Source organism: Auxenochlorella protothecoides, assembly GCF_000733215.1.
Source record: "Auxenochlorella protothecoides strain 0710 unplaced genomic scaffold scaffold5, whole genome shotgun sequence".
Classification (NCBI taxonomy): domain Eukaryota; kingdom Viridiplantae; phylum Chlorophyta; class Trebouxiophyceae; order Chlorellales; family Chlorellaceae; genus Auxenochlorella; species Auxenochlorella protothecoides.
The window spans coordinates 98,688-112,050 of NW_011934118.1; the positions used below are offsets into that span (position 1 = coordinate 98,688).

The 13,363-nt window shown below is 64.6% G+C and overlaps 2 protein-coding genes across 2 annotated transcripts; one reads left to right on the forward strand and one right to left on the reverse strand.

Moving 5' to 3' along the window:
- Positions 1–4,812: 4,812 nt before the first annotated feature.
- On the reverse strand, positions 4,813–10,748 carry F751_4229 (H(+)/hexose cotransporter 3; the record flags this gene model as incomplete). Its single annotated transcript, XM_011397139.1, has 12 exons — positions 4,813–4,977; positions 5,194–5,274; positions 5,459–5,581; positions 5,949–6,004; positions 6,261–6,434; positions 6,647–6,778; positions 6,919–7,020; positions 7,174–7,290; positions 7,406–7,470; positions 8,735–10,207; positions 10,404–10,463; positions 10,681–10,748. 12 exons carry the CDS (start codon positions 10,746–10,748, stop codon positions 4,813–4,815), a joined length of 2,616 nt encoding a protein of 871 aa, XP_011395441.1.
- Positions 10,749–11,904: 1,156 nt separating this feature from the next.
- On the forward strand, positions 11,905–12,929 carry F751_4230 (hypothetical protein; the record flags this gene model as incomplete). Its single annotated transcript, XM_011397140.1, has 3 exons — positions 11,905–12,027; positions 12,259–12,558; positions 12,741–12,929. The coding sequence occupies 3 exons, from the start codon at positions 11,905–11,907 to the stop codon at positions 12,927–12,929; spliced, it is 612 nt and encodes a 203-aa protein (XP_011395442.1).
- Positions 12,930–13,363: the final 434 nt, after the last annotated feature.

Sequence of the window (13,363 nt, forward strand, 5' to 3'; positions counted from 1 at the left end):
CCGTGCCGGGCGCCGACCGAGTGGTGCTGGCGCATGGCGACCGCCTCGCCTCCCTCCTCTCCCTGGACACACAGAGCGGCTGCATGAGTCTGATCGTCACCCTGCCGCGATTGCGGCATTGGATCCTGGCCGCCTCCCTATGGGCTGCGTCCCCCGCCACCCTGCACATCGTCCTGGGGCTGGCTAATAACAGCCTGACATGCTTTACATGCTCCCCAGAGCGGGACTGGAGGCCCGACCTGGCTTGGCAGGTGGATGGGCAGGAGCGCTCCCTCCTCTACTCCATGGCCATCCACTTGGACTGGGACCGGGAAGGCTTTGGTGGGGCGAGTGACGGCACGCGGCCTGCACCCAACCAGGTGAGTTCCTGCTGCGCAAGGAGATTCGTATCGGGCCCCGGTCGGACAACGGCGAGGGGTGTCGGCTGCACACAGGAAGCCTGGGGCCGCGATGTGCAGCCCCCCCTGATGCGCCTGCCGGGACATGCTCCAACCCTCCCTCCCCGCGTCTGGCGCACGCAACCCATGGATCACCCCCCCTGCACCCCTCCAGAGCACCAAGGCCCCTCCCCGCGTCTGGGTGGCGGGCGGCACGATCTTCCTGGACGTGGTGGTCTGGGAGGCGCGCCCGGGGTCGAACCCTGCCGGGCCCACCCGCCTGCGGCTGAAGGGTCACGAAGGCTCCATACACCGCGTCTGCTGGGCGCCCTGCGGCGCCCAGCTGGCCTCCGCCTCCGACGACCGTACCCTGCGCATCTGGGACGTGTCGGGCTTGGTGCGGGGCCTGTCAGGCGCCTGCGAGGACGTGGCGCCCCGCCTGGCACTCTACGGCCACGCCGCACGGCTGTGGGACGCCTGCTTCGTCCCCGGGGTCCCCGCGCTGGTCAGCGTGGCCGAGGACTGCACGGCGCGGTTGTGGAGCCTGGAGGACGGGGCGTCCCTGGGGATCATACGGGTGAGGAGGGGGGGGGAGGATGGTGTGGCTGGGACTGTACCGCCATCAGAACCGGATCATGCACACCCACGCAGCATCGCAGGGAATGCGGATGGGCCACGGCCAGTGCGCGGGGCGCACTTGGCATTGCCGATGCTCCTGTGTCACGGGTCTTGGGCTGCCTGGGACGACGCGTGGGGCCCTTTGCGCCCGGATTCAACCCTGCTGCAGCCCTTGTCTGCTTCACCATCTCGTCCACCGAGTGCCAGGTTCGCAGAGGCACCCACTTCCCTCTCCCAAACCCCATCCTTCAGGGCCACACCGGGCGCGGCATCTGGCAGTGCGCCGCCGCCTGCGAGGGGAAGGTGCTGATCACGGGGGGCGCTGACGGCGCGGTGCACTCCTGGCTGCTGTCCGACTGGGTGCATGGGCCCCGCAGCGCAAGCTGGAAAGCGCGGCACGCCGATGGCCCGCCTCGTCAGGAAACGGAGGTCTGCCGCCTGCCCGACCCGGGCACCTCCGACCCGGGGTCTGCCTGGGCTGCCCCGGCTGATGCAACCCCCACGGGGCCGGGCGTGGCAGACAGCCGCGGCGAGTACGTGCGGTGCCTGGCGCCGGCGGGCGGCGGCGCGCTGGTCGTCGCCACCAACCGCGGCCGGGTGTGGGCGCTGCTCGACGCCGCTGGCCCCGTCTCCGAGTGGCGGCAGCTGTGGGCCAGCCCGCGGGTCTCGCCCCCCATCCACCTGCAGGCCGCCTGCTCGGGCGGCCTGCTGGCGCTGACGGAGCTCAGCGGGCGCGTCGTCGTGCTGCGTCGTGATGGAGCATGCCTCCGTGCCGACTCGGGCCCCGCACAAGCCTGCGTCCTGGCCGACTGGGCGCCCGGCCCGGACGACGCGCCGGCCCTGGGCGCCTTCTGGGGCCCGGCCCTCGACGCCGGGCGGCGCTGCCTCTTCACCACCGACGCCGGCGGCGTGACGGTGGCGTGGGCCATTCCTGTTTTGGCCGCCACGCCGCCGCCCGCCTGCCTCGCGCGGCTGGCGTCGCCCTTCCGGCAGCGGGTGACCGCGCTGGGGTCCGCCACTGCCCAGAGAGGCGCCGTGGGCAGCCTGCTGACGGTCGTCGCCGGGGACAAGGACGGCGCGGGCGTGGCGTGGGAGGTGCCGCTGGGGGAAGATCGGCCCTGTGAGCCTGCCCCGCTGGCGGCGCGCCGGCACCTGCACGCCGGGGGCCCAATGCGGATCGCGCGCGTGCTGCCGGGTGGCCGGGTGCTGACGGCGGGCAACGACGGCTGCGCGCGGGAGTGGGCCATGGGCGAGGGAGGCCTGCATGTCCTCAGGCGAGGCGCTGGTGTGATGGAAGGGGCTGGGCCGGTTGTGGGGTGGGCATGGTGAAAGTCATGCAGATTTTGGGGGGGGGATTGCCGCCATGTGCATGGCCAAGCGCTGTATTCTCACAAAGTTGCGGTCATCCTGTGACAACGTGCATGCTGACCACGCCTGGTGTGCATTCGAGCTTCCCATCCCTCACCCGTTTTGCACTGCCCACCCCTGACCACAGGACGGAGGCTCTGGGGGTGGGATCCACCATCGAGTGCGTGCCCGCGGCAATGCAGGGCCCGACTGGGGGAAGCACAGCGAAGGACCCTGAGACGGCCTGGCCCTGCGACGCGCCCGGCCCGGGGCAGCGGCTGGCGGCGGGGTTCCAGATGGACGAGTTCGTCGTCAGGGACGCCGACGCTGGCGTGGAGGTCGCGCGGGTGGGTATGCTGCACAGAGATGGCATTTGAATGCAGGGTTTATATTGCTGACACGCTTGACCTCGGGTTCTGGTGGGAGCCTGTAGGATTTCAGCGTCCTTCGCTCAGCCATCCTCCAACCCCCTCTCCACCCCCCCTTGCCCAGCGCAGATTCCCTGCGGCGGCTGGCGGCGGCCCTGCTGCTTCTGGGCGGAGTCGGCGGACCGCATGGACTTCATGCACGCCTCCGGCCGCCAGATCACGCGGCAGCGGCGTCGGCCGGGCGCGGCGCGGCCGCTGCGAACGCTGCGCGCCGCCTGGCACGGCATGGAGGCCAACGCGGTGCGTCTGGTGGCCGAGCGCGGGGTGGGGGGCGCGGCGCGGCGCCTGCGCTGCATCACGGCCGGCGAGGACGGCGCGCTGCGAACGCTGGACTTCGGGCCGGGCGACAGGGCGAATGCGGAGCCATTTCGTGGGCCCAGCGCGCGCAGCGTGGACGGCGCGGCGGTGCGCGCGCTGGCCCTTGCCCCCCGTGCGAACCTGCTCCTGGCCGGCGGCGCCAAGGAGGCGCTGGCGGCCTGGCGCCTGGCAGGGAATGCCTTCGAGGCGGCGGCGCCCCCGCCCGCGGCCAGGAGGCCGCACCGGGCGCGGGACGGCGCCGCCGCCCTGCTGCGCGCCGACCTGCGCATCCTGTCGCTCTGCACGCTGGAGACCCCGGGCCTGGCGCTGGCGCTGGCGGCGCTGGCGGACGGCTCGCTGCGTGCGCTGGCGCTGGCGACTGGGGGCGATAACCCTCGCGCCCCGCGCCACGTAGCGGACCTGGCGGGCGGCGGCGGCGTTGCGCTGTGCTGCGCTGGGCTGGCCCCCCCGGACGCCGGCGTGCGGGTTGTGGCGGCGGGGGCCAGCGACGGCAGCCTGGCCTTCTGGGACTTGAGCAGCCTGGCGCGCGACCTCGCTGCGCGAGGCGGTGCTGCCGACGGGGCCGAGGAAAGCGCGGCGCTCGTCACGCTGGCCCCGGCGCTGCGGCTGGAGGGGGTGCACCAGTCTGGGGTCAACTCGGTGTCCCTCGTCTGGCTGGAAGGTGCGCGAGGTGGGTGGCTGCAGGCCGTCTGCTGCGTGGTCTGCTCATGTTTCACCTGGGGTCTTCACCGGCTGTGGACTTGGGGGTCAGGCTGCATGCGTCCCTGCCCCCGGCCGCCGTGACCTTCACCCCCGCCCGACCGGCTGTCAACCACCTGGGCAGATTTGGGCCAGCTCCTGGCACTCACGGGCGGCGACGACCAGGCGCTGCACCTCCAGGCCCTCCGGCCGCCCGGCGCCCCGCCCGGCCCGGGCCCACGCTGGCGAGCCGCCGGCGCCCTGCGCGTGCCCAACGCCCACGGCTCGGCGGTGCGTGGTGTCTGGACCGACGGCGGGGTGGGCGTGTCGGTGGGCCTGGACCAGCGGCTGCGCACCTGGGCGCTGGACTGGGGGCGCGGGGGGGCGGCGGGGCGCGGGGGCCGCGCGGGGGGCGCGGGTGTCCACGGCCATGCGGGGTCGGGCGGGCGCCCGGGGCGCGGAGGCATGCCCCAGGGCCGCACGCCCATGCTGTGCGCGCTGGGCAGCGTGCCCACCCAGGTCCTGGAGCCGGCGGCGCTGGATGTGCTGGGCCTTGGCGCCGGCGAGCTGGCGGTCGCGGTGGCGGGCAGGGGCCTGGAGCTGCTGACGTGGCGGCCCGCCTGAGGGGTCGTAGGCCCTCCTTCCCTCTGTGATGGTGGGCTCACGGCGCCGCTCACCCAGGGGTGCGACACCCCTTGCCCACCCAGTCGCAGATCCCTGCTCGCCCGCTTGACGACCCCAGGTGACTCCCAAGGTGCCCCACGACACACGGTGGGACGCAGCACAGAAGTAAAGGGGAGAACAAGGCGGGGTTTGAGTCAGGCAGAGACGACCTCGGGGCAGGCAGGAGGGGGTAAGACGGGCATGCGGGAAGGCCCCAGGTGGGTGGGGACGCCCTGGGTATGGTGCCGCAAAGTACAAAGGGCCGGGCGGGCCCGCACCTCATACCACCCACGGGCCTGCCGCAGAAAAATGGACTGGCGGATCTCTCGCTGGCGCAAGGGCACATTGCAGTGCAGTGCAGCCGGGGAGCACCCCGAAAGGGGTCAGTAGAGGCCCTTGGCACCCGCGTCAAAGGTCGTCACTGCGGCGGGGCCGTTCTCGGACGTCACCAGGCTCACGATCTTGTCGGCAGACAGCAGCCCCTCTGTCCGCAGGGCAGGCTTGGAGGTGTCGGTGGGGACGATGATGACGGTGGGCAGGCCCATGATCTGGCGTGGGATGGGGAATACGAGAGGGAGTGTGGGCATGTTGGGTGAATGCAGCGATCCAGCACGAGAGTGAGTGTGAACAGTGCCGCTGATGCGTTTCTCTCGCCCAGCGTCATGCAGAGGCCATGTTGAGAGCTGGAGGGTGGGAGTCGGGCCCCAAACCCCTCACCCCAATGGCTAGACTCAGGCACTTGCTCACCGACCACACATTCCCACCTGCAGCTGGTTGCTGATGTCAGGGTTCTCGTCTGTGTCAATCTTGAGGATCCGCACACTGTCCCCTAGCCGCTCTGCCACCTGGGAACATGAAAGGGGCACGCAGAGGGCCGTGCTTGTCTTAACATTGTGAAAAAGATCAACAGTGCACATTCGTGCCGGCCAATCCACATACGATCATGGGTGTCGCTTGTGTGGTTCTGTGGGTTCAGGGATCAAACCCCTCCCACCCCATTTCCCTGCACCCTTCACCCCCAGAACATACCTTGACGAGCTCCTTGGACTGGAGGACGCAGGGTCCGCACCAGGTGGCATAAAAGTCGATGATGAGCGGTTTGGCCCTGCTCTGCACCGCATCCTCCAGCTCCCTGGCGCTCACCTCCTGAATCTGGAGGCGTTTGGAAAAACAAAGGATGCTATGCTTGCCAACCAGGGGCGCTTAGGTCTCACGGTGGTGCCAAACACATGTACCAACCCTGTCGCGACATGTTGCACCACAACGAGGCGTGGCCGCTCACCACATCGCTCGCCGCAGCCAGCACGGCGAGAGGCCGGCGATGCTGTCTTTGTAACCACGGAAGAGATTGGGGCCGTGTATGACGGGAGAGGAGGGGCTGGGAGGAGGGCACCGTGCCACGGCCGGGTCCCGGACCGGGAAGATATTGCCTGCTCCCAGTTACGAGGGACGCGCAAGCCCTCATACTACTAGATGCTTTTCGGCTGGAGAATAAATGTTTTAATTCTGTGACCGCTACCTCCTCGGGGGTGCATGTCTGTGCTCGCTCGGCGTCGGGGCAGATTGCCAGCACGCCTGGGCGCGGGCGCACGGTGACAACCGGATTCCGAACCAGGAGCGTGACCAGCATTCCCCAGACGGTCTTTAAATATAAGCGATTAGAAAGGAACTGCCGCATGAGACACTACTTTTTGCGTATCACGATCCAAAAATGAGGATTCAAACGGGAGCCAGGGGATGTTCTGAGCATACAAGGTATCTTCGTACATAACGCCTCATGCTATTGATGTCCCCCCTGTTTGGGAGGGATGGCGGGACACCACCAGCCCACCAAACTGGCCAGTCAGCGTCCCTGGCCCTGCCAGGCGCAGCTTACGCTGGCGCACGCCACGCGTCGTCAGCACCTCATACGCAGCAGGGAGGATGGAAAGCACCACGATCGCCAGCATGACCAGGGAGAAGTTGTTCCGCACAAGGGGCACGTTTCCAAAGACGTACCCCCCACCTGTGGGATTGGAGTTTTGATGCAAGTGGTTTGAGCCAGAGGTGAGAGGCCAGGGTGTGTGCTAGATTTGGTGGATAGAACCTCCTCGCATGCTAGAGGTGGACTGAGAGGAGCGTGAGGCAATTTGGACCACGCCAAACCCCTCCCACATGGCCACCATTTTATCAAGAAGGCTGCGTATGCAATTCCCAAATCTCCACCCTCCCACGCACCGCAGCACAGGCAGGTCCAGAGGGCAGCTCCCAGGACGTTGAAGTAAGCAAAGGCAGACCCTGGCATGGCGCTCATCCCCGCTACGAATGGGGCAAACGTTCGAACAATGGGGAGGAAACGGCCCAGCACCACTGCAGAAGCGTGGTTGATGGGGATGAAAGTCATCAGGGAGGCGAGATGTGGGGTGGGATAGCATTGCCACGAGCCGCAGGCCCTCCTTCATGGAAGCGCAGGTAGGCAGGAGCACCTGGCGAATTTCCAGCCCCTTCACCTGCTCTTCCGCCGTGCTTGGCAAAGAAGTGCTGTGTCTTCACGAGGTGCTCCTTCTTTACCAGCCTGGACTGCTGCACATGAGCGCCCAGGTACTTTCCAGCTGCACCAGGCAACAAGAAGCGGGAAGACATCAAGGCAGGTAGCAAACAGCAAGCGCCTGACAGGCACACACATACCGTATCCACCCAATTTCTACGCCCCTCACATATCCCTTTGCCCCTGCAGCTATATCTGCTTTACTCCGAAATCCCACCTGTGTAACTCACAAGGTCACCCAGCACAGCAGCTGCCATGTAGGTGAGAAGTAGAAGGTAGATGTTCAGTTTGTCGCTCGCTGCCAGTGCGCCCGTGGCAAAGAGGAGGGAGTCGCCTGTGCGCAGCGAGGGATGGCAGGTGGCAGTGAGACGCTGGAGCTGCTGGCACTCTGACAACGTTCAAGCAAGTGACATGATACGGTGCCTCGCCAACAATGCCGCTCCCCACACCTGGCAGGAAAGGGGCTATCACAAGTCCCGTCTCGGCAAACACGATCGCAAAGAGGATGGTGTAGCTGGCACGTCCATGGATTGCTACCAATTCTCCCAAGTGGACGTCCAAGTGGAGCAGATAACCAAGCAGACCCCTGAGCCCTGACACCACTGCAAGGTTTCAGGGCGAATTCATGTGCCTGAGAGCGGGTTTTGAGCTTTCTAAAAGAGGATTATGTGTGCTCTGAACTCAATGACTTGCTTGGTTCAAATCAGTGCAGCACACGACTCGACCAGCCAGCAGCCACAAGGCTGCAAGTGTGGCCCAGTGCAAGATACTTACCAGCAGAGGAAACTTCTGGTGATGCGGAATTGGCCACATCTTGAGCTTGGGCAGGACAATTGAAGTAGGGCAGAAGGAGGATGGCACTTATGAGGAGGCTTGGCAATCGGTGTGAGGCTGGACGCTGCCAGGTACTTGAGTGCAGACGGTAGACAACTTCCTCGTTGCTCGACGCAAAGGACACAGAATTGGTGGATGGCATATCGCTGAGATATTCTACAGTTGAGTCATGCTCGGGACTGCAATCAGGCGACCGAGATTCTGAACGACAGCGGGTTTGAGGGGCCTCTCCCGAGCAGCTATATCTGCGCTGCATTCTTGGCGTTAGGTGCGATGTGAACTCCCTTATTCGTTGTTCAATGCCTCGTTGGCTACTCGGAGCATTCTTTGCGGATCGAGGGGAATCGCCTGGAGGTCCTCACGGCTGTGCGAGAGTATCGGTCATCAGTTACGTGTCCTGTCGAGCCGGCTGCCCGACCGGAAGCTGGTGCCAAAAGCAGCACACTGCCTCCATGCCAGCCTTGCATACATCTTGCCTGAACCCGCAAGGGGTGCCCAGATCACTCCACAGGGACACGTTCCAGACGCTCGTATCTTCGCAGACGCAGTCCAAGACATTGAAGCATTGGACAGTGGGCGCCTTCTGTCCTCCCCTCTCCATTCCTTGCATCTGCCCCGAGAGAAGCTGCACCACCTGTCTCATGAGTCAGGAGGTATAATGTACATCAGAGGGTTGCACGCAGCGAATTATCATAGTTGGTTGAGTTGGCGTTGTGGGGCTTGGGAGCAACTCATTGAGGGACTGTGTGCTGCTGCGCTGGAGGGGCCCCTACAAGGGCCGAGACCAGGTGTGGCCTGGCCACCAGGGTTTGTACCAAGCCCGCTAGCTGCTGCCGCTCCGCTGACCCCTGGTCACCGAATAATGCGCGCACTGGCCATGTAAAATCTTCAGGACGAGTCAAGCTTGCTCGCTCCGATGGAGCACAGGCCACGCCGCGCCTCACTCCGACTTGTTGTCGGCGTCGCTGCCCTTCCCTCCGTCGATGGCCGTCGGCGGCGGGTCCCCCGGGGCGAGGGGTCCGCGCTCCTCGTCCCCCACGGGCATGAAGCGCTTCCAGAGCCAGTGGGTGTAGAAGACGGCCTGCAGGCGCTCCACGGGCACGTGGGAGGTCTCCGGCACCAGGAAGATGGTGTAGAGGAGGAGCAGCCCCGCCACGCCGGCGGAGAAGAGGTAGAGCCCCCACTTCATGGCGCAGAGCATGAGGAGGAAGGTGTAGGTGGACACCGTCCCCCAGGTGGCGGTGAGGAGGGTGATGAGCACCCAGACCACGGGCCGGATCTCCAGGGGCGGGAACTCGCCCATGAACACCGTCACCGTGGTGTTCTGGGTGCCCATGAAGGCCAGCTCGTAGACGACCATGGTGACCAGGATGCCAATGCCCTGCGCGTTGGTGGCCACCGCCCCGGGGACGTCGGCCAGGAACTGGTTGAACAGGATGGCGGAGGTGACCTGGGCTGCGATCATGACGCCGCAGCCCCAGAAGAGGACCGACCGGCGCTTGAAGCGGTCCAGGAGGAGCATGCCCATGAGCACGCCCGCGATCTTGGAGCAGCCGATGACCACGGCATTGATGAGCGCGGTGCTGTGCCCAAACCCCAGGATGGTGAAGACGTTGGGAGCATAGAAGGTGGCGGCCGAGTTCCCGCTCCACCAGTTGAAGGTGACGCCCAGGAGGACGATGACCAGGGGGGGGACATAGCGCCGCTGCGTCAGCACGGCGTGCCAGGCGGCGCGCAGCGTGGGTGCCCGCCCCGCCGCCCAGGAGATGTCGTCCAGCTCGGCGCCGACGTCCTCGCGGCCGCGCAGGCGGCGCAGCGCGCGCAGCGCGTCCTCGCGCCGTCCCAGGCTGTTCAGCGCCGAGGGCGACTCCGGCATGAACAGCGACCCGGCCAGCAGGATGCCGGCGGGGACCATGACCAGGCCCAGCGCCCACTGCCAGTTGTTCCCCAGGTCGCGCACGCCGTAGTTGATGACCTGGGCCACGAAAACGCCAAAGCCGCCGAAGAAGATGGTGCCGGAGATGAACTTGCCGCGCAGCTGGGCCGGCGCGATCTCCGCCAGGTAGATGGCCGACACGTGCTCGTTGAAGCCGTCGCCGAAGCCGAGCAAGACACGGCCCGCCAGGATTGCGGCGCGGTTGGGCGCGGTCACCTGCACCACCGCGGCGACGATGGTCAGCACCGCGCAGCAGCGCAGGGAGGACAGCCGCCCGTACCATCGGCTGGTGAAGGAGGAGGCGATGGCCCCAACCAGCACCCCGGGGTAGAACAGCGCAGTGTATAGGTTGAGCGTATCGTTGGCGTACTTGCAGTAGGGCGTCACCGTCGGGCTGGTGGTGGTTGTCAGCAGTTCGGGGTAGAACTTCTCCAGGAAAGTGGTGGAGCTGAACACGCCGCCGGTGATGCCGGAGTCATACCTGGTGAGTATGTTGTGTTTGTGGTGGGGTTGGGGGAGGTTCTGGGGAAAGGGATTGTGTGTAGGTGTGTAGAGTGCACAAGGTGGCGCGGGCAGTACTGCAACTGAGAGAGCGCCTGTCCCCTTCACTGGAATGTTGTGCTAGAAACCGCGCAGCAGGGGCCCCCCCCCAAAAAACTCACCCCCCAGCGCCTCACCCGCCAATGATGTGGAGGAGGGAGCCCAGGAACCCGCTGTACAGGAGCGTCCATGTCAGTCTGCGGCGGAGAGAGATTTGTCGGAACAGGGGTCCACCAGGGACGTGGTGGGGAAATGGAGGGTAGATCTCCCAGGCCACAACCCACAATGCTGCATGTGCCTCGTCCCATGCAGAGCCGGGTGCCTTCCCCCCCTCGATGCAAGCCGCGCCGCTTGCCTGTAATTGTAGCCGGCGGGTTCCAAGCCCCTCGGCGCGAGGTTCTCGGCCACCAGGACCCCCATGCCGGAAGATGACGGGCTTTGTCCAGCCAAGAGCGGTTGGACAGAGGTGATGGAGAGAGCATCTGGAGCCGTCCTGCCGCTCCCAGGCATCTATCAAAGATCTCTAGGTTTCTTTTAGCAATGCATTTGCTGGCAAAACGATCACGCGGACCTGCCCCGCGACTACCCCGCAGGTCAGGTCCATGATCTTGGTCCGCTCGAGACCAGCTTGCTCGGCATCTTCCGTCTTGAAGGTTCCCATTAATGTCGTTATGAAGCGCCGCAGGACAGTCAGACAGTCGGGTACCAGCAAAGGGGGTCCCGGATCTGCAACCCTGCTCCGAAGCTCCGCCCGTGTCTAGGACGCACCTGGGATGCCACCGTCCAAGCCGGTGTTTTCCTGGTTACAGGACACTTCCTCGCAGTAATACCCCAAATCTTTGCAACGGATATAATACTTGGATGGCTGGAAGCTGACGCCTCCGCTAAGGCAGCTTAAATCCTGCGAAGCTCTAAGCACACCATGCAGTCAGTGCCCTCCCAACATGAGGCCCTCGAGAGAAATTGATGGTGAATAACATCTGGAAAGAGCTGCCTCCGCCTGCAAAATACCCAGGGACAGACTCATGTCATTCCCGGCCATACTTCACCGGCGGCACTCACCAGTGATGCGCTGCGCGGCATTATGGGCCCCTCTCAATTTACATGCAAGGGGTACATCAGACACCAACTCCGTGTGCGTTCACATGGGGCCACGGCGCAGGGAATTGTCAGTGCTTTGAATCTTACACAATCTTCGTCTCACGCACGCTAGCTTCCCCGATCGTTATGCTTAGGGGTAACGCATCGCCTCTGCACACACACATATATGCATGGGTAAAGATCATGCTTGATTCTGACAGACTGTTGGATGTGGTTGGAAGGTTGCTCGAACTTCCAACCACCTCCGCGTCAGACCGATGGGATTCGCTCCCAAGCCTCTCGGAAACATCAGGTAGGTCAGGTAGCTTCATGTGCCTGCTTCGTGCAGGCCCCCCGACAATTCCTCGTCTGCCACTATATACGACCGAACAGATGTTTGGGGCATCAGATCGCCCTCCAAACTCGCGAGTTTATCAGCTTTTCAACCTCCCAAGGCTGTCGGGAGGACGAAAGGCCTCGTCTTCCGGAGGGCCGATTCGACAAGAAGCTAGAGTGTGGCCGGGAATCAACCCATAGTCCATCCCTGAAATGGCTCAAATGGCCCCCGACATGATAGAGGACGAGTGTTCCAAGGCCGTCCATCACTTGCATGAGCTTACTGCGGCGAAGCGACACTTGTGGACAAATGAGAGCGTGGCTGTGACGGATAGCCTGGAGCAGGTGAGAGGTCGGCCCATGCGCATGCAGAAGTCCCACCTCCGGGGCCATGATCACTTCATGGCATCACGAATGGTCCAGGCTCGCCGATGCTCCGTGAGACTGCCGCGCTGTGGATTGTGCTCTCGACTCGGAGTCGCCTGAATGTAACCCCTCCCGAGGAGGATCCCCTCGACGGCGCAAAGGGTCATCCCTGGCCGCCAACCCCTCCCCCCCCCACCGCCCCTCATGCAGGAGCTCGACGCAGCCCTGGCCCTCTTCGCTGCCCTACTCGAGCATCTTGCTCCAGGGAGACCCCTTGCCCCGGAGCTGAGCCTGGGCATCAGGGACTCCTGGCGCGCCCTGGTGGACCTGACATACTTCCAGCTGCACACCCGCCGTGACGACCTACTGCAGAGCCTCTTCTCCCCAAAGCACCTCGCCCCCTCAGCCGTCCATCTCCTGCGCGTGCTGTCGCATGCGGACGGCCTGATGCTCACCGCCCTGGCTGAGTTGGATGTGGCAAGGATGAGGACGCTATTCCAGGCTACCCAGGTGAGGCCCCCCCCGCCTCTGCACTTACGAAACACAGACCGCCTGCCAGACCATCGGCCTACTGAGCTCACCAGCTGTGCTGGCTTCTTGTCTCGCTTGCATTGCCTCTGCAAGCTTTGTGGCGTCGCCTCACCTCATTTCTCCCCAGCATCTCCCCCCCCCTCTTTCCCTTCTCTATACAGGCCCAGCTGACTCAGCTCCGCGCCGACTACCTCTGCCGCACCCAGATGCAGGCCATCGTCAGGGCCACCGCGGTCCAGTTTGCACAGGGCAACGCCAAGGATCCGCAGCTATACTGCGCGGTACGCAGCGTGCGCGCCCAGCATGCCCCCCGCGGCGACCCCACGTGTGCCACCTTCATGGTGCAGTGAAGTTTCCCTGCAGTTTTCCTTCTTTCCAAGGACCCCCTCCCCTTCAGCGTTGATCTCCTTGCAGTGTCACTCCCACTCATCACATAGGTATCAGAACGCAGGTTGCAGACTTTATTTGGGATGGGTCGCGTTCCCCCCTTTCATACCCTCCCCTCTATCGATGTACCCTTTGTCTGGTTGAAGGTGCCCGTTCAGCGGGAAGTTTCCCTTCTGCCAGAGCCCCTAGGCCTGAGCCTTCCCACCTACCCCCCTTCATGACTTCACCATCCCACCCCGGGATCCAATAGAAGATCCTGCTTCCTCTTTCTAATATTGCATGGCAGGCGTGTGCCTGGCCGGAGCACAAACCCCAAGCGAGTCTGTAATAGGATAGATCCAGGTGGCATGATCGTCTTGGCAAGGCATCAGGGGCACTGCTGGGATGGTGCCAAAGA